This window comes from Cnephaeus nilssonii (assembly GCF_951640355.1).
Source record: "Cnephaeus nilssonii genome assembly, chromosome: 4".
In the NCBI taxonomy this organism is placed as follows: domain Eukaryota; kingdom Metazoa; phylum Chordata; class Mammalia; order Chiroptera; family Vespertilionidae; genus Cnephaeus; species Cnephaeus nilssonii.
The window spans coordinates 76,509,199-76,536,600 of record NC_137075.1 but is presented as its reverse complement, the minus strand read 5'-3'; the positions used below and the strand labels follow the sequence as shown (position 1 = coordinate 76,536,600).

The 27,402-nt window shown below is 36.4% G+C and overlaps 1 protein-coding gene and 1 pseudogene across 3 annotated transcripts in view; one reads left to right on the top strand and one right to left on the bottom strand.

The window, feature by feature from the left end:
- The first annotated feature begins 5,204 nt into the window (after window positions 1-5,204).
- On the top strand, window positions 5,205-5,775 carry LOC307097617 (AP-3 complex subunit sigma-1-like; annotated as a pseudogene). Its single transcript has one exon. The product of its transcript is annotated as an AP-3 complex subunit sigma-1-like (transcript).
- Window positions 5,776-11,113: 5,338 nt separating this feature from the next.
- Window positions 11,114-27,402, bottom strand: part of PPM1A (protein phosphatase, Mg2+/Mn2+ dependent 1A) — a 55,296-nt gene continuing 39,007 nt past the window's right edge. Inside the window, exons 4-6 of one of the 2 annotated variants that reach the window (XM_079769216.1) lie at window positions 24,501-24,609; window positions 22,561-22,618; window positions 11,114-21,577 (exon numbers count right to left, since the gene is read on the bottom strand). In XM_079769216.1, coding sequence (XP_079625342.1) covers window positions 21,548-21,577; window positions 22,561-22,618; window positions 24,501-24,609 — 197 coding nt within the window. In that variant the 3' untranslated portion in view covers window positions 11,114-21,547. Of the gene's footprint in view, window positions 21,578-21,616; window positions 22,619-24,500; window positions 24,610-27,402 lie in introns of those variants that run through there. The other variant, XM_079769215.1, reaches the window with a different exon arrangement.

Genomic DNA, 27,402 nt, shown 5'->3' with positions numbered 1-27,402 from the left:
TCAGTTAATAACCTGAAAAGCTGATACTATAATTGATCTTGTAATAATACAAACACTCCTTTCCCAGATCACTGCAGATCTGAGGACATCCAACGTGGAGGCAATGAGAAGAAATAAATGTCACTGAGTTTTCGTTAGGATATTTTTATGTAAGTGTTGTCCAGAAGACGCAGCGGTTCCTAAGAGTTCTGATCACAGGTTGGTCCATTGGGCTAGGACTTAAGAGTGTGGGGTTGTCAAGAAGCAAGGGACTTCAGTTCTGGCTGGTGTTGGTCAGTGGTTAGAGCATCGGCCGGTGCACCAAAGGGTCATGGGTTCAATTCCTGGGTTGCAGGTTCAATCCCTAGCCCCGGTCAGGGCATGTGCAGGAAGCAACCAACTGATGTCTCTTTCACCTCTCTCTCTGTCTCTCTCTCTCTCTCTGTCTCTCCCTCCCTCCCTGCCATTCTCTCTGAAAAGCAATGGAAAAAATATCCTCCAGTGAGAATTAACAAAATAAATAAATAATTTTTAAAAATTAATATAAAAAAAGCAAGGGATTTCAGATTCCAATCAGATGGACTATCCGGGACTAGATTTATCCTTCCACATGAAGCAATTAAGGAAACAGACAAAATATATGAAACAAAGTTTTTGGGGACATTGGACAATCAGGCAGCGAGACACAGGGATCCTCCCTGAGAGAAGGGAAATATAAAGCATGAGCCCCATGAGTGCTCCAGCATCCTGCCTGGGGACAGGCTATGTATGGCACAGGGAGGGAGAACCACATGGGGCCTGGTGGCCTCACTGTGTTGAGCAGATATGGGAGTCCAGGGAAGCCAAGGACACTGAAATTCTCAGGAGAGTCTTGGAGAAAGCTGAAGAGGGAAAGAGCTCTAGAGATCTGCAGAGGTCCATGCACGTCTTCAGCTGAGTACCAATCAGCATTTGCATGTGAGAAAACTATGTAAGGCCAGGGACAGAACCACCCAGCACTGGAAAATGGTAAAAATATCCCACATTTTTAGTAGCTAATCTTGTTAGTAAACCCTAATCTTCAGTTTGGGAAATTTAAAATGTATTGCTATTTGATGAATAAAGATGACAAGTTAATGATAAAACTCCTTTCACATGGCTACAAGGACACCCCAAACCAAGCAAAGCCCACATGACATGCATTCTATATATTAGCCTTACAATTACAGGCTTAATTGTACTTTTGCTATTCTTGCTTCCTGTCCTAGTCAGGATGGGCTGCTATAACAAAGGCAGCTTATAAACATAAAAAGTTCATTGCTCCTAGTTCTGAGGCTGGAAGTCATCAATCAAGGTGCCAGCATGGTCAGGTTCTGGTTAGGGCTCTCTTCTAGGTTGCAAACTGCCAACTTCTTGTGTCTTCACATGGTGGAGAGAGCTGGCCAGCTCTGGCCTTTTCTCATTAGGGCACTAATCCCATTCATGAGGGCTCCATCCTTGTGATCTAATTACCTTTCTAAGGTCCCACCTCTAAATACTATCATATTAGAGATTAAGATTTCACCATATGAGTTTTATATATGAATGGATGAAACAAATGAACATTCAGCCCACCCCTAATTCCTATTCTCTTTCAAAAAATCATTGGACTGTATATTTTTGAAAACTACATTTTAGAATAAAGTATTTAAAAAAGTAAAACCAGGACTCACGTTTTAAGAAAAAAAAAACAACAACAACTAGTTTTGACTATTGTAAAAGCCAATGATACAAAGATTAGCAATGAAAGTATGTCTATAACTTTTAGGATTGATGGGAAATAGTAGAAATCTATAAAGATGTGAGAATAAAATACTTAAAAAGAGGGGAACATTGATATAATGTTCTCTGAGGTAAATGCTCTTGATAATAGACTATCAATATCCACTCTACCTGCCAGGGTACATTGTCCAGACTCTAGGCCAAAAACAGGGTGGGGTGAAGGAGACAGGAAAACTTGGGGAGTGGTAAAGTCCAGAGACGGAGTAGGATTCAGATGGATAGCAGTCAATCAAAGGTAAGGCTCAGGACTAGAATGGGGACTAACAGTGAATTGAGAATAGGGTGAGTCAGAGATGGGGTGAGAATATGTTGGGCCCATGTTAATTTTCAAAGAGCTGAAAGCTGGAAAAGGGGAAGTCTTTCCTTATCCTAATATATAAAAACCCAGGGTCTGTGATGATCGAAGGCTCGACCGAACACCGTAAGTCAGTCCTGCAGTCAGTGCTGGGTTGCCGTGGCGACTCAGCACTGACTGCCGAGGGGGCTGCAGATCAGGCCTGGAGAGAGGCCCAGAGAGAGAGGCAGGGTCTGATCCACAGTCTCTGTGGCAGCTGTTGATCAGCCCTTGCCTCTCTCTCTCTGGGCTTCACCAGCGGCCATGCCTCTGTTTCTCTCCGGGCCTCTGCAGGGGCTGCTGATCAGCCCCGCCTCTCTGATCAGGCCCGCAGATAGGCCCGGAGATGCTGACTGACCTATAAACCGACCAATCAGAACCAAATCTGGGTGAACTGTGAGGAGCCAATGGCTGCCTAGGAGGCAGAGCTTTTGATGCTGACTGGCATAGAAATTGATCAATCAAAACCAAATTTGGGTGTACTGTGAGGAGCCAATCGTTGCCTAGGAGGCAGAGCTTCTGACACTGACTGGCATAGAAACTGACCAATCAGAACCTAATCTGGGTGAACCGGTATGTAAGAAAGGCAGAACGTAAGGTGGGGACTGAGGAGGGTTTTAAAGGGCAATAGCTGTTTGGTATAAGGTGTAAGAAAGCGGTTCAATATTTTAATGACCGGTTTGGCAGTATAATGCATATGGCTGGATATCAGTCCAGATATAGGGATTATGTATTTTTGTCTGCCAAGAGCATCACCTCCTGCTGAAAAAGGTTCCCCCTCCCCCCGATTTAAGCAATCCTATCCTATATAATCTATCTATACTAATAAAAGAGTAATATGCTAATTAGACCGGGTTGACCGGCCATCTGACTTCCTTCTGGACAAAGCCATGGTGGTGGGGGCTGAGGCAGAGGCAGTTAGGGGTGATATTAGGCTGGCAGGGGAAGGCAGTTGAGGGCAACCAGGCAAACAGGGGAGGGCAGTTGGGGTGAGATCAGGCCAGCAGGGGAGGGCAGTTGGGGGCAAGATCAGGCCGGCAGGGGAGGGCAGTTAGGGGTGATCAAGCCAGCAGATGCAGTTGGGGGAGAGATCAGGCCGGCAGGGAAGAGCAGTTGGGGGCGAGATCAGGCCGGCAGGGGAGGGCAGTTAGAGGCGATCAGGCAGGCAAGCAGAGGCAGTTAGGGGTGATGAGGCAGGCAGGCAGGTGATCGGTTAGGAGCCAGTGGTCTCAGATTGTGAGAGGGATGTCCCACCGCCTGTGGGATCAGGCCTAAACTGGCAGTCGAACACCCGCAAGGGGTCCCGGATTGGAGAGGGTGCAGGCTGGGCTAAAGGAACCCCCTGCCCTGTGCATGAATTTCGTGCACCGGGCCACTAGTAGAATATAAAGACTGGAGTTGGAAAATACTGATGGGTGAAAATTTGATCTGGAACAGACTATTTAGACTGAATCTCTCCACAAATTACACATTAATTACAAGGGAAAAAACAATGACTTCACAGTGGAGGAAAAAAAGCAGGTATCACCTTATCTGAGATATCAAACATCACATCACCAGTAATGGGACAAACAGATAACATGTGCCTCCGGATGTGATACACTAAGGACATGACATTAGTTCTGTGGTGGTTCTGCCAGAATTGTGTACTATGAAACTAATAATGAGAATACACTGGACAATCGCAAATTGAGGAATATTCTCAGAATAACTAGCCTCTACTCAAAAGTGGCAACATCATTAAAGATGCAGGCAGGCTGAGGAACTGTCCCATAATGAGGAAACTAAAGGAACACAACAACTGAGTGCCATGCACGATCCTAGGCTGGACCTTGGAGTGGGAAAAAGAGCTATGGGGTAATTGATAAAATTTGAATGTGGACTTAGATTAGGTAACTGTATTTTATAGATATTATATTTCCTGATTGTAATAATTGTACTGTGGTTATGTAAGAAAACATCCTTGCTCTCAGGAAATACACATTGAAGTATTCCGAGGTAAAGAAGCACAATGTTTCCAACGTATTCTCAGATTGTTCAGGAAAAAAATACACACACACACACACACACACACACACACACACACACACACACCACAGAGCTATTCTGGACTTGGAACAGAAATTGACAACACTTTGTACTGTCTCCCTCTGGGAGAGGCTAGTGCATTATGTGAGGCAGGTGCATTTTGGAGAGCATATGAATGAAAAGGATGTGGATGTTGGGAAACCAACCAGATGAATTATTTCAGGCAGTTGCCATAAATTGTTGCCCATCTTTGACTCCTTCTTCCTAATGGTCCTCTGATTTCCTCTGGGAAATCTTTTATAAAGCATTATGTATAGTCTTGGTGCTTCACTAAATTGTGGTGTCTGCCCCACTCTGAAGCACAAAAGGATAGACCCTTCCTCAAATGGCCTTGGTTTCTACCCATTTCCAAGCCTGGTTTTCCAGCCTTCCTGTTCGTCTGTGAGCTTTTGATGGCCTTTCTATAAATTTCACTTTTTGCTTAAGTCATGGAGAGTCAGGAGCTATTGCCTGGAAAGGAAGGACATAACGGATCCACCTGCTGCGTGGCAGGCACAGTGCTAGGTGTTTTGTAAACATTGTCTCACCAACTCTCAAAACCACCTACCAGCCTCAGGGGGAAGACAGGCATATGAAGGCTAATTGCTGGTAGCAAGAACCGCAGAACCCATGGGGAGCGTAAGTGTTGTTATTACTGTAGGAATTAGGGTGGCTCTTCACCAGCCAGGCAACAGGAAGGGGAAGAAGCAGTTTGCAAGCATTCCGTCTCCAACCTGTGTGTCCAGTGTCAGGTGAGGCAGGGGGAAAAAAAAAAAAAAGGAATAGCTCAATCCATCGTCATAAATAAAGCTGGTAATCTTTTCAACAAATGGTGCTGGGAAAACTGTGTAGCCACACATGAAAGAATAAAGTTGGACCCTTACCTTATACCATATTCCAAAATTAATGGGGGAAAAAACCAGAAGGATCAGGGGTGGGTGGAGAAGGATCCCCACCAAGATCCCAGGTGAGGCTCTTGCCCCGCCCTGGCCACCAGCACCCACCCAGCCAGCCTGGCTCAGCCATGATTAAGACCATGCTCATCTTCAACAACCACAAGAAGCTGGGGCTCTCCAAGTTCTACAGGCCTTCCGGTGAAGAAACACAGAGAATCATCAGGGAGACATTCCATTTGGTATCCAAGAGAGATGCACATGTTTGTAATTTCCTAGGAGGAGGATTATTAATTAGAGCTAACAACAAACTGATTTGCAGATATTATGCAGTGTTACATTTTGTCTTCTGTGTGGATTCTTCAGAAATTGAACTTGGCATTTTAGATCTAATTCAAGTATTTGTGGAAACATTAGACAGTTTTTGGAAATGTCTGTGAACTGGGTTTAATTTTCCATGTAAGCAAGGTTCACAATATTCTTGCAGAAATAGTGATGGGGGACTAACATGAATGAGACCAACATGAATGAGATTGTTACACAAATTGATGTACAAAATAAACTGGAGAAATCTGAGGCTGGCTTAGCGGAGGCTCTAGCCCATGCTGTATTAGCAGTAAAGAATGTGAATCTTCCTGAGATCCCCAGAAATATTAACACTGGTGACATCAGTATAAAAGCACCAAACCTGCCTTCTTTTAAATAAAACAATTTAAAAGGCTTAAATTGTAAAACCCGGGGGAGGCGGGGGGGGGGGGGGGGGGAGTCACCTAAGTGCAGTTGTTTGTCAAAAATAGAGGAGAGTCTTAACTTTTGCTCTTGATTTAAGTCAAGGTACTGTATATAAATTGTGTAAAATTAGTATGGCAGCTGAATGTTGTTTTTCTTGCACAGTAATCTTGAAGAAATTGAGTAGTTCTAGTGTGATTTTTAATTTTTTTAAAAAAGTTATTTTAGAAAAAGGATGGGAGAGAGAAACATCGATCAATACGAGAGAGAAACATTGATGGGTTGCCTTCCACACTCACCCCAACCAGGGATCAAACCCCACAATCTGGGCATGTGCCCTGACCAGGAATTGAACCCGCCACCTTTTAGTGTACAGGACACTCCAACCAATTGATCCACACCAGCCAGGGACAGTATGATTTTTTTTTCTTTCTTTTCTAAACTGCATTCCTATCCCCACCTAAGGCATGCCTCCATGTATTGGCGACAACTATTTCGAAGAGTGTTGGAAACATTTCTTTAAATTATGTACGACCCAAAATGTTGGTGTTTTGTATGGATGACAAGTGCAGCATTCCTTAATTCTTTCTATTACTTGTCCCTATTTAAAGAACCAATTATGTATTGCATGAAAACATTATGACCTTTTCCTTAGTTTAAATAAACCCAAGGTAGCAGCGAAAATGCGGAGACAAAGAAACAGATCACAATAAAAATAAAAAATAAATATAAAAAATAAACCCAAGGTAACTGGACTTCTAAAGCACCTTTCTATTTGTCTGATTATCTACTTTGGCAATAAATTTTTTTTTACAGCCCTCTGACTCAACAAAGTAAACAATAGTATATTATATCACTGCTAAAAAAATAATAAATGGACCAAAGACCTAAATTTAAGAGCTATATAACCTTCAGAATAAAACATGGCTGAAAATCTTCATGACCCTGGATTAAGCAATGATTTTTTAGGTATGACACCAAAAGCTCAGGCAATAAAAGAAAAAAAATTGGACTTCACCAAAATTAAAAACTTTTGTGCATCAAAAGACACTAGAGTAACAATCCACAGAGTAAAAGGACAATTCACAGAATGGGAAAAAAAAATTTGCAAATCACCTATCTGATAAGGTATTAATATTTAGAATATTTAAAACTCCTATAACTCAACACACCAAAAACAACAACAAAACACCCAAACAACCCTACCACAAAATGGGCAAGAATCTAGACATTTCTCCAAAGATGCATAAATAGCCAAAAAGCACATGAAAAAATGCTCAACATCACTAGTCATCAAGGAAATGCAAATGAAAACCACAGTGAGAGACCACTGCACACTGATTATTCAAACAGAAAATAAGTATTAGTGAGGCTGTGGAGAAATTGGAACCCTCATGCATTGTTGGTGGGAATGTAAAATGGAGCAGCCACTGTGGAAAACAGTCTGGCAGTTCCTTAATAAGTTGAACATAGAATTAAAATATCACCCAGCAATTCCACTCTGAGATATACACTATATACCCAAAAGAATTGAAAACAGGGGTTCAAACTTATACACACCCACATTCATAGCAGCATTATTCACAATAGCTAAAACCCAAATGTCTATCAATGAGTAAATGGATAAACAAACTAGTTTATCATGGGAATAATATTCAGTCATAAAAAAGGAATGAAATTCCTACACATCTATAACATGGATATAACTTGAAAACATTATGCTAAGTGAAAGAAATTAGACACAAAAGGACAAATAGTGTATGATTTCACTTATATGAAATATCTAGAATAGGCAAATTCCTAGAGATAGAAAGAACAGCAGTTGCCAAGGGCTGAGGGGAGGGGAGAATGGCGAGTTATTGCCTAATAAAAGATACAGAGTTTCTGTTTGGAGGAGAGGTTCCATGGTGTAATGGTTAGCACTCTGGACTCTGAATCCAGAGTTTCTGTTTGGGATAATAAAAATGCTCTGGAAATAGGTAGTGGTGATGATTAAACAACATTGTGAATATACTTAATGCCACTACATTTTATGCTTAAAATTATAAATTTCATTATGTATATTTTATAATTAGAATTATGTCAAAAGGTAATAAAGCTGGTGAGATCTTCCCTAAGAAATTAATTAGGGTGGTTAATGTTAATCAAAGATGTTTGAAAAAAATAGTTTTTTTCCCCAGCTTGAGAATTTTTACAGGTTATTTTAAATCATGCTGGAAAATAAATCCAGTACATTTTAATTGTTAATATTCAACATATACAATAATCCATATTTTCAGATTTTCTATTTGATTTGTCTTTTCCCCACTCCACCAGAAAATGAGTAGAAAGACTGACATCAAATTTGGGGGGGGGGGGCCAGTTAAGGTAGTCGAACTTAAATTATAGGCTCCGTGGCAAACATAAAATTCTCTTTAGTGCCCCAGAAGCACCTCAAAGAGATAAGTATCATTATCTAGAGAGGATGAGGTAATCACGTTTGTGCTGGTGTGTGAAAGCAGACAGCAAACAGTTTCCACGTGAACTGTCTACTAGTCTCAAAGGCAGAAACACCCATTGCAGGTGTGGATGGCAGTGGAGAAGACTCTGAAAGCGGCAGCTTTCCTATTTCAGGGCTAGTGACGGCAGGGTTTATTTATAAATATTAATAATTCTCCCCTGCAACGTGGGGCAGGGCAGCTGGAGCAGCAGGAAGATGAAATGTCCTGTGAGTGAGCAGAGCCCACACTGTTGGGTTTTGCTTTTGTTTTTTACTCCCACTATATTCACAGAATTTCTACTCCGAAGAATCACATGTACTAAGAAGAAAATATGTTGTTTTACCTCATGTCCTAGCCACAACTGTATAGGTTACTGCTTTAGAGTGGAAGGAAGCAGAGCACTGTGGATGGATAGAAGCTTTCTGATTAAAACAAAAGGTGTTGTAATGTTTACATCCAAATTATATTCACAATGAATAGGCTTGGGTAATAGCTTTCGAAGCTAAAAATATGCACATAATGATACACTTTAAGATAGGCACTTCAGAAATAAATTGCTAATAAATTGAAGACTATGTTTAAAATTATGAAATACACTGTCCATTGTTTAAAACTTGGAATATGATGAACTATCAAATACCTGACTGCGTTTAGCTCTAACCTCACCTCCTGAATGCTAATGTTTCTTCGTTTTGGCTTGGAGGGTGGTGGTGGCAGAGGAGCAGCAGCAACAGTGGAGCTAGAGCAAACAGGAAACCTCAAACAGCTTTTCATGTGGTCCCCGCCCCTCTGCTCACATGCACTTGCCTTAAAGTGCACAGTTCAAATTAGACCACAGCTCCTAGCTCCTGCTGGCCAGGTGCTAGCCAGGCAGCCCAGTGGGGCTCACTGAGGTTATGAAGAATGTCTTCTACGTGGACCCACAGGTCTGCCAGACCACTGCCAAGGCTCTATACAGCCCACATCTCTTCCTGAGGCCCCAAACACTCCATCTGGGTGGGGGACATAACACATTTTTCTGACTGGACAATCAGCCAAAATTACATCAAGACTGTTAGGTTCGGGGCAGCACTGCACTGGGTGGAAAACAAATTCATGTATTATTGAAATGGCACTGCACTTGAGAGTAAAGCTGATTTGAGATAAGCAATATCGTTAACGTAAGAAACCTCGGACATAAACAGCAGGCTTTCTTAGGGATGTACCTCTCAGTCCCCTTAGGAGGTCAGTGTGTGTGACGTTCCTGCCAAGACCAACATCCTCACTGGCCTCACAGCCTTCCTATTTCTTGGAATCTCTTCCTACTTAGCTCTCTGCCTATGCAAACTTAACCTCGCCCTAAACGCCAGGTGCTCTACTTCAGCCGTCGCCAACCTTTTGGACCTCATGGACCACCAGTGGCCCACGGATCACCGGTTGGCGACCATGGCTCCAAAGGTTTCCTTAAACCAGAGGTTGCCAACCTTTCGAGTTCACGCACCACCAGTCTACTTGATGCAGGAACACTGACCTCTTTCTAATAATTACTTACAATGAGATGACGATCCCTTATGGTCCTAGTCTCTCTGCTATTGGAATTGTTCAAGTTAAGACTGTCTCCTAGCGTGTACATAACACCAATCTCATTTTCTGCAGGCGCATACAGCCATTGAATGCATATTAGGCTGTCATGGTTCACAAGTATTCCTTTCTGTTCCTTTTAAGTCCCTCTTGAAGTTAGATGTGACTTTGGCCAAAGACACAATCCAGGTAGAGGTAACAGCTAAAGCAAGTGCCTGTAAAGACCCTGGGGTTTGAGTGAAACAGGACAGCCAGTTCTGGGGACAGCCAGGCAGGAGACCTGTGTGGGTAAAGCAGACTGAAGTGAATCCAAGTGGTCACAGGGATCAGATCATATAGGGGCTTTGTAGTCCACTGTAAGGACTTTGGCTTTTACTGAGTGAAACGGGAGCCATCACAGGCATTTGAACAGAGGCTGTTAGGAGGGGCAGACGATGATGCAGGCATTCAAAGAGGCTGGAGAGGGAGGAGAGAACCGACTTTCCATGGTTACCTTCCAACCTAATCTTTTCTGCTGAAGGATTTTAAAAAAATTTCCCAGATCATTTTATCTTGCTGGCAGGTAGTAGGTTGAAGACCAGAGAACAAAACTGATAATAAAAGGGAAATCTGCAATCCATATCTTAAACCTAATTTTAACTGCTTTGCTAATCAAACATACAAGTGAGTTGACAACTGAAATTAGATGATCTCACCCTTCCCCTACTACTTTGAGGGAGAACAGAGACTTGACTAACCTACCAACCAGTGATGCAGACTGACTGCTATAAAACCTAACGATTTATGGGGCCTAAACTGATTAATTCCATTTGAATATCAGAAAAATAGAATTTTCTTTACTTAAAAAAAAACCTTGTTTACTTTAAAACCTCCTCTTTTTGTCCTTAGTATTTATCTTCCTTTCTTCCCCTCCTCCAGTCTCTTTTCCTCTTACTTCCTTGTCAAAAAAAGAAAAATGCCAACTTCACTAAATTTCAAGTAAAAAGTCTAAGATAATCAGATTCTAAAATTAAAAAGTACAATTATTTTTACATAAAGTATTCAAATTTTTATACCTGAACCTGTTATTTGAATGTGTTTGACTTTCAGTCCAAGAAAACTAAAATATCAAGAGTTTAAATAGATTTAGAGAATAAACTACATGATCTTAAAAAATTGCTATAACTTGGTCCGTGTTGCTCAATGGTTAAGCATTGACCTATGAACTAGGTCACAATTTGATTCCTGGTCAGGGATTGCAGGCTCAATCCCCAGTAGGGGGTGTGCAGGAGGCAGCTGACCAATGATTCTCTCATCAACTGATGTTTCTATCTTTCTCTCCCTCTCCCTTCCTCTCTGAAATCAATAATATGCCAAATCTATCTGATCGTGAAGCAGGCAAAACTCTCTGAAGGTCAAGTTGAACCAGTAACACTAGTGACAGGGATTGCGGAGTTGGAAAGGGTATTTCTTATAGCCATATTGTCATGTTGTAAAAAATCAGCATAAAGTACATGGCAAATCCTTATGATATTTAAGGATGCAGAATCCAACGTCCACAGACTTTTCTGAAAAAAATATTCAAAAGGCCCTAAAGCAGAATGTAGTCTAGGAACTTATATATTTAAAACAAAACCAAAGGAAAAGAACAGGCAAGCATTCTGATTTCAGACATAAAATATTAAGAAAGGAGGAGACCAAGCAGCCTCTTTATGAGATCTAGGCACAGAAGCACTTTCATTTCCCTTATTAAATGCTAAGGCCTCTCTCTCTTTTTATTTTATGAAGGATCATTGCAGCAAAGAGTCTGTCAAAATACATCAAGAAAGGCAGACAGTTGTAAAAGTTGAATTTATAACAGTTACATGAGACTTTTATTTGTCTAACATGACAAGTTTCAAAAAGCCAATTCCCATGTGCTTCTACTACATCCAATCACTAGAAAATTTTAGTTGTTTTGTTAGGAATGTTCTGGAGATGTTTAGTTTTTAAAAACCTTTCAGTTTTGTTAGTAAGCAGTTAAAATATCAATGGCTAAAATAAGAATAATTCTGCTTTTATAATGGCATATAGTAAATCTTTGTTTTCTTCATTAAACATAATCAAATTACACATTCAAGTCTGTTATACTGAGAATTTAGAAGACAAACAATCCTGGAATGGTTTCAGTATGCTGATGTAAGGTACACTTACAACTCCTTTGACCTAGAACAGTCACAATTCTTCTAGCAAACGCTTCGATTTTTAAATACTAGACAATTTTAGTCAACAGTTACCAAAACAAATAGCAAAATATAATACAAAAAAGATCTTTAGGAAGGACACAGCATGGCTGCAATCTAAGCCAGAGTTTGTCACCTATAACAAAGTTAGAGCCCTTAACAAAGATTGCACTTAAATAGTGCAGAGACTTCAGTGAGGATCCTTTGGGTCCATACATCTCAACACCTTTAATAAAATATTTGAAAGTTCTACATTCACCTCACTTAATTATATAATTCAAAATAAACATTAAAATCATTTTCCCATCTTATCTTTGTTTTATTATAATCCTGCCTGAACACTAAATTCAGTATTATTTTCTTTCCAGGTTACTGCTGATGTAACATTTCTCATACCAATGTCTGCGCAGAAGTTGAACATCTATGAAAAATTGGACAATTAGTAATTTAAAATATGTATTTGATATTGTCTATTTTATCAAACTTCGTATTTGCAAATTTGTTCAAACATATATGGCTTTTCTTTAAACCTGTTATCTAGTTCGAAGGATTGTTGCAGATAAGCTGCCAGGTGGCGTGGGAGAATTAATCAGCTGGGCACTCAGAGGATATGCAGAAAAGTAGCCTTTATTTGCAGATGCACTAGTGCCGGGACTCAGGGGAGTCAGTCTCCAAATCCTGAGGGATGAATATGGACGAAGCTTTCCCTTTATACCTTTTAGTTTCTTTGTCCCTCAAATATGGATCAGGCTTCTGGACTTTCCGCGGGCTTTGCAGCCCTCCGTGAGTTAAAATAGGGCAAGTGAGATTACACTCAGAGGCCTATCTGGTGCCAGCGCTGCCAATCCCCTCAGGGGGCTGTATATGGTTCATGGTTTACGGTCTCTGTAAAATGGGAGTATTCCAGAAAACAGGTTCTGCAAGGCAGGACAGGCATCACAGGTAGGAATGGAGCTTATTGGCAAGCAAGAGTGTGCGTCAGAATGCAGGTTACTGGCACAAGATTCAGATAGCTAGGCGCACCCCCCCCCCCCCCCAAATGTCTTATTTTCCCCTTCAGGATCAATTCTAAGGAGACATGATTAAATTGAAATATAAATGGGAAGTACTGACTTGTAATATGATCATTCAAGAACTAATTTCAGAAACTGGTAAATCGATCCAAATAAAACTGCCATTTTGGTAGGTGGTCAAATATTGGAAATTTCATTGGCTTGAATTAACACCTGGGAAAGATTTTGGGTAGTTACCAGGAAAGTTATAGGGAAAGTGCTTTGGTCTGAAGACCCAAGCCTGGACCTAAACTATAGCAGAGAATAGACGACACACGTAGTGTGTTTAGCAAATCCATTATTTAGGTAACAACACAGCTATTAACATGAAACACATGAACTAATAAAAAGCTTTTTAGAAACTCTGAATCATTTTAATAAGGTATCAGGACAAATAAATATAACTCTCATGTACACAACAAGAAGTAGCAGAGCACATGTTTTGTGGCAAGTAAACGAAAGTCCTATGGAGGGCACGCAAGCCAAGGTTTTCTGGGGTAATTAATCTACAAACAGACTTTTTAACTGGAACAGAAATTTCTGTGATTTGATGAAAATTTCAGTATGAGCTATTAAGCAGTAACAAGGGAAAAAAAGAAAGATGAGTACCCCAGTATTAGTTTCTCAGTGCAGTAAGTAATCAAGTAGGGGGGAAAATAACAAATAAATGTTTTACTAAAAACAAAAAAACCTAGCTTCAACTTTCAAATGAAAAACTAAAACACAAGGATACACGTTGGCAAGTGAACAGATATTAGCTACATATAGCCAAGTAAATACTTATTTGCCTCAATTTTACTTACTTTTAAAGACTTTGGTTAGGAGGCCTCATTATTGTGCTTTCATTAAAAATTTTACAACAAACAAAATAAGTTCTTGCAGTCACCGAAGTTCACTTACATCACCAATTCAACTTACTCTAAAGTCCCTCTAATTTAATTGTATAAGCCTCTAAGTCACACTTTTAGACAAGAAAAAAACAGAGGTAATACAACCACTTAACATAATCAGCAGAGGAAATAAGCATCCTAAAACACATCCACACCCACGCGTGCATCCATACACACATATACATGTCTACTATGAAGTGGGCTGCAACCCAAGTCAGAGTTTACACCAGGGATACTATATGGGGAAGTTCTACTCCTAATTCCCAATCTCAACTCTTCAAGGGAATAAGAAATATATATATCATCTATAAGAAGAAAGTGGGAATGATCTTGCCAAAGGAAGTACCTTTGGCTTTATTTCTGGAATGTGTTCATTGAAAATCATCATCAATCCTTAAATCAAGAAGAAATAGGTGCAGTTCAAACAATGACTATCAGATCCATTGTTTTATATCAAATTAACCAATTTCAATTTTTAAAAAAAATATTTTATTGATTTTTTTACAGAGAGGAAGGGAGAGGGATAGAGAGTTAGAAACATCGATGAGAGAGAAGCATCGATCAGCTGCCTCCTGCACACCCCCCCACTGGGGATGTGCCTGCAACCAAGGTACATACATGCCCTTGCCCGGAATCGAACCTCGTACCCTTCAGTCCCCAGGCCGACTCTCTATCCAGTGAGCCAAACCAGCTAGGTCACCAATTTCAATTTTTAAAAAATTTCTTAACGTCTCCTAATAACTAATTAAAAAATGTCCAGCCCTAGCTGGTTTGGCTCAGTGGATAGAGTGTTGGCCTACAGACTACAGGGTCCCAGGTTTGATTCTGGTCAAGGGCACATGCCCGGGTTGCAGGCTCGGTCACCAGTGGGGGACATGCAGGAAGCAGCCCATCAGTAATTCTCTCTCATCATTGATGTTTCTGTCTCCCTCTCCCTCTACCTTCCTCTCTGAAATCAAGAAAAATATATATGTAAAGAAAGTCCAGGTTTCTTTTCTAGCCAGAACAAAAATGCCTTTTTCAATATCAATCATAAATACACACACATTGTGCAATTGCCTGTTTACTTAGTTTTTATGATATTTAAGGATGCAGTTTTGCAAACTAGAGATTATTTCTACTTTTCATCTCACATATAACTTGCAACCATTCAAAGGCTGAATGAAATTTATCCAAATGGACTTGAAAACAAAAGTAGAACTGAATTCACTTTTTTCCCTTGGAACAGGAAATGGTACGTAATACAAAATATACATTTATGGAATCTCATTAAAAGTTTGGATCACATAAACTGCAAAGAGTTGATGAGTAACTGTAGAGAATTTTGTTATACACTGTGTTTAGGAAAAATATTTCTGCAGTTGTATTAGTTTTTTTACAAGTAAGATTTAAAAATTCTATATATTATACAACATGCTTTTAATATGTATATGGTCTCTCCACTCATAACACGTATACAAATTAAGAGAAATAATTTCAAGAGTGAAACTAAGCAGAAAAGGACATATTACTACAAACAAGTTATTTTCCTTCCGGTATGCTGTTGACTTAGTTAGAGCTAACCAGCTAAGACAATGAGTGGTTTTGTTTCAAAAGTCCCACAAATGGAGTAAATAAGCTGTAACTAAACATCCAATTTTGGCAACAAATGGAACAGCTAATGTTTTTTTTCACGGTAGTTATATTTTAGTAGAAATCTCATTAATCCTATATATTGGTAGCTGCATGTTAACATTCTGTATCAGTAAGTAAATATCTAATTCTTTGGAATCTGAAGTGAATTAAACATTTAATGAATTCTAACACTAGGAAGCTCAAAATCTGAGTGAGATCTGACTTAGTTAAATATGTTGTTTGTGAATATATTGCATCCGCACCATGAAGGTCAGAAACATTCCAGAAACACTCAATATCTGTTTTAACTCTTTCCTGTTGACTTTCATAGTGGCAAAATCATAGAATAATGTTATCCTCTGAAACTATCCTCATACTAGTTTTTCACCTTTAATAAATCTCCATTTCCTCAAAACACAACCTTTAAAAAGCATATTTTAATTCCAGCCTAGGCCCACATCTACCTCCTCTATTTTTCAAAAAGTGAAACAATTCCTTAAGAGTCAAATTATTTTGATGCCCTTGAAATATTTCTTATGGCTTTGTAGGAAAAGAGCTGATGCTCTATTGTGCTATTGTATGGGATCTTAAGCAGGGGACCCTAAACCACGCAATATTGTATACTTCGTGGAGTTATGTAAGGAAGTCCCTAGGATTCACCAGTCTCAAAGGGCCTATAACCCTAAAAGATTAAGAACAATTGTTATAGTGAATTTATGCTTATACCTAAACCTAATCATTACCCAATCTCCTACAAAAATCTAACTTCAGATAGTACCATACAAATGCAAACGTTATTAAATGTCTTTTACTGGGTCAGGAGTACTGTGTAAAAAGAAAGGAAAAACTAAATTTTTCTAAACATTTAGTTCAATGACAAAGCTATTTGTAAAAAACTGGGTTTGGAGCAATGAAAAGAACTGAAGGTTGGGTTTTGTGGTGAAGAACCATTGCATTCATTTTTCTCAGTAGTTTTTATGTTGAAGGAACAGTAGTTTTTATTATTTCCCTTGGTGGAAAAATCATATTATCTGAAGAAGCAAAGTTGGTTCTTGCAGGTTTACTTAATGCAACAGTTTTTAATATATAGCTGGGTCCAAGGAAGACCTTCCTATGACTTTAAAAATAATTGAGTAATCCTCCTCTTTTATCCTCACTGGCATACCCCCACTCCTCCATCTCCCAAGTTTTCTTATTTTTGGCCATTTTACATACTATTAGTTGGCCTTGGTGAGGTAATACATTAAGTTTTCTTGCTCAAAAAAAGGAATTGGCCAGTTTCCATCTGAAAAAAGAGAAAACACCAAGAGGCTAGTACAGGAAATGAAGCAACATTTCATGCAGAATAAGTGGAAAGAAAAAAAAAGTCACTTTGTTATTATATCAATTTAACACCCCCCCCCCCCCACCATCTATTAAAAGTATAAGTTTCCAACTACAACTTCAATACAGTTGAGTTTTTCTAATTGGCACACTCCTACCTGCTGGTAATATAATTAGAAAAATATGAGATCAGAAGCCACGAGTTTAATATATAAAGCAGGTAAAAGAGAAATAATCTGTGTTGTGGTGAATAAAAGTGGAAATGTTCATTTGACAATGAAGTGGAGCCTAATGCTTCTCATCATTTCTGCATACAGCATTCTATCAGTAATAACTAACACTTAACTGACACATTATTCTGATTAACAAAATAAAGTATTAAAATCATAACATTTAGAAAATGTATTCTTAAAAATTTCAAGCATATTCTGAAGTAATGTTTAATTTAAAACAAATACAATCCAAAACTCATGGCACATTATTGAAAGAAATAAAGTAAAATTAGGCTTCTAAAATTTTAAGCTATAAAGAAGTCTTCCTAAATCCTAAAAACAAATACACCCACAAGAAAACCCTTACTAATGAAAAGACTAGATGACTCAATTAAAAAATGGTCACCTCACCAGCAGGATTTGCAAGCAAAAGTATATGAAACTCTTTAAAGTTCCTTAAACCTCAGATGAGTGACATTTATATCCTGAAATATTTACATAGTATTTTCTAATACCAAATCCTAACATAAAACTGTACAAATAGCAACCAAAATATTAAAAGGCTTAAACCTTTCACTCAAACTTTATGAATTAAAAGCATATACATCATGAAATTCAAAATTAAAACAACAAAAGAGAAAACCCTTAACCAATTTAATAATTTCTTTCAGAAGTCACAAACTGAATTCCCATATGAATTTGTCCAATAAAAATAGGCAGTGAAATTATTTTTAAAAATTAAAACACATAGTAATCATTTAGCTAAAATTGGATATTAGCACTGGCAGTATGTTTTCAAGTAAAGAACAGAGTTTTACTTAAATAAGATAAATTTAGCTAAATATATATATTTTAGCTAAAGTTTCAAAATCAACCAAAATTTCCAGGGTTTCAGAATGCTATGAAATCCATTATCCTTTTCTCTGACTTGCTGCTCTCAGCAGGAGAGTAAAGGCTATCTGTTCAAGGCAGTTAAGCATACTGAATAGACTTGAGTTTCATCAGTCCAACCTTATTCCTATGCTTAGCAAAATTTTCTTTTGAATGAGATTTTTAACTTTGTGGAGAAAATAAACAGATTTTTAAGTGACAAAGGAAGTACAAATCAGCTGTTTAGGGTAGAGACCTGTGTGTTCAGGAAATTATCTGGCAGACAGTAGGTGGACAATAACTATTTTTTTTGATGAGTGACCCAGTTTTATTAACATATCTACTCAAATGTAAACTCCTTGAGGGCAAGGACCTATTTATTCAATTCTTTATAGTACAAGATGTTTTGCCTAGCACAGTATTTTGCAGATAACTACTCAAGACATTTTGTGGAAAAGCTGAGTTATTAATTGGTCAATGGGATGATCATTAAAAGTACTGCTAGAATTCAGAACATCTGAATTACATAACTTATTCTTTGACCCAAATTGGTTATTAAGTTAGTTTTTTAAAAAAACTAAGTGGCGGAAGCAGTACACTCATTGCATAGTACTCTAGAAGCAAGTTAATGCTTTATAAAAAAAAAAATTTGTTTCAAATAGTTCAAAGCTGAGTAAGAAAAATACCTCTAGGATTTTCAAAAGTTAACACTAATATTAAGAACTGCTTTTGTTATCTGTAAAAGTATAGTCCCTAAGAAAGTAGAAATTAAGAGTTTACCTTGCTAAAACAATAAGAGATCAGTGAAATTCTTTAATGTTAGGGTAACAAGAGTCTGCTATACAAAATGGATCTCCCACAAAAAGCAGCAAAGTGGGTTCATACTATTAAAACATTTAAGCGAAAGCACATGTTGAATAGTATATTATCATCACACATGAACTTTTTCCCTCCAAAGAAAATAACATACAACACATCAAACAAATTTTGAGGCATTGCCCTGAGATGCTAATTAGCACACAAAAGGGGGTGGGAGGTCAAGAATTTAAGTGGTACAAAAATGAAGTGCACAACAGAGGTGCAAAAGTGCCTTTTAAAAGTGTGGTTGGTTCCCTACCACCACCATTACCCCAGGAATGAAGAACACAGTTTGCTGTTATAATGTATATTTTCTTCCTGTATTTTTATAATGAAAAACTATACCTAATATGGCAATGCTGACTCATGTAGAAAAGATTCAGTTTTCTCAGATCACACTTCATACAGTTTTCTCTCACTTCCAAGCCTAATTTCAGTACTAATAACTTTAACAGAGGAATACTTAACTTCTTTTTTATTTAAAGATTTTCAAATTTAAAAAGGCTCTACATATGCTGTTATGGTTTAAAATATAGATTTCTATCATATATCTTACTTGTGATTTAAGATTTTTCATTTCAAAAACTAATTGAAGTTTCCAGAACTAAAAACTGAGTCTACTTAAAAAAATTAAGGACCTGGCCTCTTGCAATAGGGATTTAGTTTTCAGTATCAGTATGTCTGGTAATCAATCTATACTACAAGCACTGCTATTCATAAAATGCACATTTAGATGCAAAGCCATAACTTAAAACATTATCATACTTCGCACTTTACCACAGATTTTAGACATTAAGCATTTATTTGTAAGTTAAGTATGGAATTGGTTCTGTAATTCCAACTGTTATGAATTTCTAAATATAAATAGTACTTGTTTTTCTTCATTCATGCTAGATTAAAATATAAATTAAATACAATTAAGTTACATTTAATCACCTCATGAATAAGAGGGATAATGAAAAGATTTTGTTGGTATGTAACTACTTAAATCTGAGACATTTCACATCACTTTTCCCACTATTCCCCTACCTTTAGATTAGTTTTAAGGCTATATACACAAATATGTATATTTTCAAATTATGGAAAAAACGGAAGAAAACTGGTTATATTACCTTTTATACACAAAGTTTTGATCTTGTATTCAAATGTATTTTAATATTTTTCTAGTGGGGAATCTGCCTACTGAATGATTAAATTACATGGCGATAAATACAATATTCAACCTAAAGAGACAAAAAATACAGAAGGGCACAGAACAGTAGTCTTTTCAATGTGACAGATTTAAAAACTTACTTTCACATGCTTAATCAGAGGAATTTAAGCCTAAATTAAATTAGTTATTTTTATATCTACAGTTCTTTAAACTTTGAGTTATTTTTAAAGGCCAACAGCTAATATCAACATGCTATATTTCAAATCACAAATACATCTTAACTACTTGGATTCTAAAGACATGGGCCAATTAAAAATCACAGGCAAACACACTCACAAAACACACACACCTACCACAGAAAGTTAGATTGTCAAGCTCTGACAATTATTTTAATTAAACAGTAGGCAAATTTGAGCTGATACATATCTTAATGAAAAATAAGCAGCCAGAAAGAAACCCATTTAAAAAATAGATTAAGGGACAACAGAGACTAAAATCTTTTAGTCTTGCCAATGGAAAAGAAACAGTTCCATCTATGCCTTGAGTAACAGGATGTTCCAATTAAAAGAGACTAACATCTTTCCCCCTGAAAAACTTCTCATTTACAATGGCATGGTATTTTAAAAGGGCAAGGTAAAGGAGGAATTACACATACATGATTAAATTTCTTGTTTGTTAAATCAAGCTTTATTGATAAAATGGAATTCAGAATATCTTACTAGGAACAGCAGCAGGCCCAGCCAATCATGATAGCAAAATATGGCAGTCTCCTACTATCTGTAGGAAGATGCTGCTTATCAATTAATAATTAAATGTAAGGACTTGTAAAAGAGGTGCAAAGAATCAAGGCATTTAGCCCCAAGACTGATATTCTTATGAATATACTGTATAACCTGCAATACTCATGGCAACAAGTAGAGAACAACCTAAAAGACAATTAAGTGAAGGGACCAGCTTTATCAACAATGCCAATCCCACTGCCAAGAACATTAAGATAGTTTCCAATTAACTCCCTGGATGCTTGGCTTTATAAGATTTTGGAATTTTTCTCCATAATCATGTGCACAGTTGAGCGTCTAGCTGACATGGCTGCTGCTCTCTCTGTCCCAACCCCAAGTCCAAACACAACATGACTTGAAAGGTCTATATATCTGTTGCGTCACACAACAAGCCAAACATTTCTTATAACTTTGATAATGATTTAAAGCAGTTCATAATTAAATATGAGCATTTTGTACAAGGACAGTTACACTTTACAAAAAAACAAAATCATACAACAAAAATTGCTGGAGTCTGATTTACAACATGAATTATGGTTTAAAATCACGTTTACATAAGTCTCAAATTTACAAAAAAAAAAAAATCAGTTCTGGGCTAGCTGTTGTACTGCTGAAGTTCTCTGGTGTGTAATCACTCTCACCCATGTCATATGCTCTTCTTTAAAGTTGAGGATGAATGTTAAAAGGTTCAATGAAGTTGAGCTGTACTCTCCTTTGGAGGTGAAGATAAACTCCATGGCTAGATGAGCAGTTTTACCACATATCATCAGTCGATGTAGAGTCCTTTAAAAAGGAAACAAAACAAAACAAGGAACTAAATTAAAGCACAGAGGTGCCACAATACATTACTTTCTGGATAATGAAGAAGTTAGGTTTTGTAAAGTTGACTTTCAGAATATGTTTCTTAAAGCTTATGTGTACATGTGTATATGAAAATATCAATATTTAATCTTTCAAAAAATTGTTACCCTTTGTTTTGTTTTGGAATACAATACTACTTGAAATATGATTTTACCATGAGTTTGACCAAAAGTATTTCTAAGCCAATAAAACCACTAAATTTTTTCTTCTTCAATAAAACTCAATTTTTTAGAACATTATTTTTATAAACTTTTTTATTGCATAAGAGATTAAGACCTCAAGTAATATGAGATTTGAGGAGGCTTCATATGCAATATATAAAATATTTCAGAACTTGCCCAAATGATTTGAAGTTACCACTCTTCTACACTAACAATACTATAACACAACTGTAATAGGAAACTTAATTGAAGAATGGCATTCCAATGTCTATTTACATAAACAGAATTCTTTACTTTAATATTTAAATGAAGTATTAGTACTTCAGGTTCTTGGCAAAAGTATTCCCAACCATAAAAAAACTACTTAGTGGAGATGGGCATTCTGAAGTTCTGTTGTAGTTGCTTACAAACTCAGAATAATTCAAGATTCTGAGTAGATATATATTATTCCCAACTTCAAAAAAATGTTTAGTGGAGGCAAACCTCCTGAAATTGACTGCTTGTAGAGGCTTAAAAAACCCACAATAATTCAAAGGGACTTTCTTCTTTTTTGAGAGAGGTGGCCACTCACCATGATTATGTCCTCAATCACTAGAACTGTGGTGCAGGCAGAGTTCAGAGCAATCAATCAGGGGTGTGTGTAAAAGAATGGGTGCAGTGAACAACTCTGCAAAAACAGGTAGGAAGGATATGCATTTAGAGTGGAGGGGAAGGAAAAGCAGAGGGAACTAAAATGCTACTTACAGTGTCATCATTTTTGTAAGGATTCAGTCTATTGTAAACGGCTTCAATTATATTCCGCCTAAATTTTAAAAAATGCAGAAAGTTAATTTTTCTTCAGAGTGTAAAGTTGTTTAATAACTCACAGCCAGGTGTTCATTAAAATGTCAAAGATAATTTTATACTTGGAAATTATTTTAGTTATATTTCTAGCTGTCAATAAGTGAGCCTCACTTTAAGATACTAGAGGCCCAAAGTTAAAGTAGAGGTAAATTTACTCTAAAATGTAATATTCCACCAACCTAATTAACAGAAGAGTAAAAGTAATGGAAAAAAAAAAAAAAAGCCACTATGGTCCATTCCTATTTGAACTGTTTAAGTGGTTGTAAGCTGGCAATGATGGTGCAGTTCTTAAGACATACTAATATATTCTGGTTAAAAGTTGAATGTTTTGAACTGGAAGTTAACTTCAACCTCTGTGGTAGTAAAATAATTTACATATATTTTACATTTCAGTTTGTGCTTTTTGTAATGCCCCTTTAAAACAGCTTTATTAAAACTTAATTGTGCCTTGCCGGTGTGGCTCAGTGGTTGAGTGACAACTCATGAACCACGGTTTGATTCCCTACTAGGGCACATGCCTGGGACTGTGGGCTCGATCCCCAGTGGGAGGGACATGCATGAGGCAGCTGATTGAGGATTCTCTCTAACATCAATGTTTGTATCTCTGTCTTAAAAAAAAAAAAAAATCAATAAAAACCTATCTTTGGGTGAGGATTAAAAAAACAAACTGAAATGTAAAATATGGCATTTCCTTGACAAGTCTAGGAATTCGTTTTTGAATAATATTTCGTAAAAAAATCTGTAGTGGTATTTATAAGTTATAGCTTCCCTACTTCCAAAATCAATTTGAAAATTTTATAGACATTCATTTCACAGAAGGTCATATTGGAAAAAAGTGTTTCATAAAAACAAAAGCTTCAAACAGGAAGTTTTATAATGATTAAATGTGAAAGGATGATAAAAAAAATATGATTACACTTACGGAATACAGTGGAGAATCAATGAAATTAGTCAATATATCCTTATAGGTCAATTATATAGATATCTGAGGTAAAAATGTTTTAAGCCTTAAATTATAAAATGCCTTAAAATCTTCACTTTAGTTTCTAAAGATGTAAGCTTAATATTTAACATAGTAAGTCCAGCTCTGTGAGATAAAGTGCAAAGAGAAAAGACAAGAAATGCAACCTTACACCAAAACCCAATCTACCAGCAATCAACAACTAAAAAACACTGGAAAAAGTCAGATGTGAAAAAAAATGGATCCAATGGAGGAGGAAAAAGATGCTAATCTCTGGGGTAAATTATCCAGGGCTTGACATGATCAAATATAATAGTAGAAATAATAATGACACTTAGAATTTTGTAGTGCTATGGAATTTAATTTAAAAAATTCTTTCACGCCGAAACCGGTTTGGCTCAGTGGATAGAGTGTCGGCCTGCAGACTGAAAGGTCCCAGGTTCGATTCCGGTCAAGGGCATGTACCTTGGTTGCGGGCACATGCCCAGTAGGGGTTGTGCAAGAGGCAGCTGATCGATGTTTCTCTATCATCGATGTTTCTAACTCTCTATCCCTCTCTGTGAAAAATCAATAAAATATATTAAAAAAAATTTCTTTCACTATATTATCTCACTTATACTATATAAGGAAATCCAAACCTCCACTAAGGACAGCTTTCAGTGTAATTAGTTAAAAACAGTAACATTCTGATATCTATTCTAAACAAGCTTCATATATCATTAATACTGGAAAATAATGAACCACAAATAAAATGTTCTGAAGATACAGATAATTGCATCACTTTAGAAATTATGTAATAACAAATATACATTTAATCAGCAAACACCTAACATTTTCATGTACTGAGATAAATCATAAGAGTATGCAGAATGTAACTTACTTGCTTGCCAATTCACCTCCTGGTGGGAGGCTGGGGATGTTCTCACTTGCTAATGTGCGCATCACATGGACTAAGTCAGGGACGCCTTCCCCCTGCTTCTTTATGATTTCTGGGAATCAGAAGTACTTTTTTTGTAAGTGTTATCCAAATTTAATTAAAAAAACTGAAACAAAGATAACTTAGGTTTTTAAAGATGGCATTTACCATATCTGAGATTTTCTAAAATGGTGTAGGGGGGGAAAAAATCAAGTTGACCTTTGAACATTTGTGACAAAGGGATGTACAAAATGACACAAAAGGTATTTTCAATAATTAATTGCAAAGTGAAAATAAACAAGACAAAAATGTGAAAACAAAATTTCATGTTAAAATCAATGTATTATATAATCAGATATACATGTGTACAAATGAGAATATTCTTCTTAAGATGCCAACTAGTTAGTTACTTCTGAAATCAACTCCTCTCTTTAGACTAGAAATATATTCCTTGAACTTTGCCCTGAAAATACACTACACAGATTTTAAAAAAACGAACAATTTCAAGATTTGAAGAAAAAAAAAATTAACGTTTAAGTACAGAGGAATTTATTGATTATTTATTAATGCAAATTATTTTTACATATAATTTTATATTTCCCAAAATGACTCCTAAGTAGCATGTGCAGATTAGGTTATATAATAACATATCATTCTGTTTAATTTTTGTCTAAAGTATCTTTAAGCAATACAGAGATACATAATACCTTTTCCTTAGTTGATTTGAACAAAGCCTATAGAATGTAAAAGCCTAATTTCATGACCAAATTTTTAAAAAGAAGAAAATTGATAAATTATACAACTGTATTTGAAATAATTCAGTTACTAAATGAGTATAGTGATATGATCTGCAGTGTTGCCATACAGATGCATTCATACCACAGAATACCAACAATTATGTACAAGCAACTTAAAGAACTCTCAAACTATTCACTTTAAGAATAAGTCTTTACTTGAAGTTTTAGCATATTTAATTCTAAATGCAAGGTCATGCCAAAAGTATTTGTATAAGTTATGTGTTCAAGTTTGTTCAATTTTTTGTTTTGTAATGTTTATTATACTAAGATATTTTCTTTGTCACCATTGGGGCAAGAAAATTATCATTCTAGTTCTCAATTTGTAAATACCTTTGAAAATAACAATGTGTATAAAGATCTTTCATTCTTTGATCAAATCTCAAAGTATTAATTCATCTTTAAAGCCACCTATTAAAAGACAGACAATACTACCCATGTTTCTTTAAATGGCTCAAACTATCCTTTTAGAATTAAGGCCAAATTTTACCATCTATTATATTTTGCCTTTAAAAAAGAACAGTCTTAAATCTGAACAAAAAGCAAGGATCTCAGATTTGGTTTGCCAAGTTCGTTTATTGTGTAATCTTTAACATCTAGTATATTTATTCTACATGGTTCTAATGCTGGAAATCTGCTATACAAAAATAAAGGGATTTGATATTTACCTAAACTGCACAATTTCACAATCTAAAGCTTTTATTACACTTAACATACAGTCTCTGCTAAGCCAATACAATTATTGGGTAGATAACTAGACATAATAGAAATGAACACTGATGATAAATTCAATCAATGATGGTTTCAGGTCTAAAAAAATCATTACCTTGAGTCATCTATGCTTGATGTATCTTACATCTCCTTTGTTAAAATATAAATTAGGATATTTTAATTGTGAAGAAAATTACAGGAAGACAAATTCTTAAAAAAAATAATGTAAGACTTTAAAAACTGTTAATATCTCCTATTCCACAGGGGATAATACATGTAAATTATCTGACCATTAATACTACACTAGCCTTGTTTCTTTCTGCTTTTAAAAAAAATGAAAAGAAAGAACTTTAATAAATATTCCTTAATTGTTCTTGGACTATACATTTTAATTAGAATTGTAAAAAGACTAAATGCCTTTTATTGAACAACATTTATGTATAGAAGATCGATGTTTCACATACTCATATATAAAAACACATTCTGCTCTTCCATCCACTAAGTCTGAGAGATTCTAGCAGCTATTTCCAAATTAGCAACTTTAAAGCTTGGGCACCCAGTACCAAAGATTTAAAAAATATGTACATGCAAGTATAATCTTAAACTGGCTTAGTAGGACCACAATCTTAGGTGATATGGTTTAAATTATGAGCTCAATCTTTTCACACCACAAGAGAGTCAAGTTTTAGATGGGCACAGATAACAGCAAGGGAGCTGAAAAGTCTCTGTTCTTTTCTATGATGTGGACAGAGAAGCCAAAAGTACTCAAAACAAAATGAGGTTTAGTAAGTCACAGCAATTTACTGAAGGCATGTATTTAAAGAAATAAAGAAAAAGGTATTCGATGTCTGTTTTAGAAGCTAAATGCAGTATTTTTCACTTTTTAAGATATAATTTTTATAATGCAAATAGTTATAGCCTTTCTGTTTTTTAAATACAGTAGTTTTAATTAATGTAATATTTATTCTCTAGTTGCAGTCTCATCAAATCTCAGTAAAGAATATTGTATTTAGTTTATGACATAATAATCTCCAACTGAATGGTATAAGTGTAATAACACTATAACATATAAAAAACATTGAGTATTAATGTAAACTGTTCAGGTGGCAATTCTTGTTCAATAATAAGCAACATAAAACTCAATAGTGTACCACAAAATTATATATCTAAAGCAATTATTTAGAATAGCATCAAAATTAAGAGTGCACATTAAAAAGTAGCAATTTCTAAAATTTGATCCGATTTCATAGTAAATGAAACTACTTATTGTTTCTTTAAATCGATAAGAAAACATCTATGCCCAAGTTACTTTAAAGTGCCAATAAATTAAATATCAACTTATCCCAATACATATTTTTCTT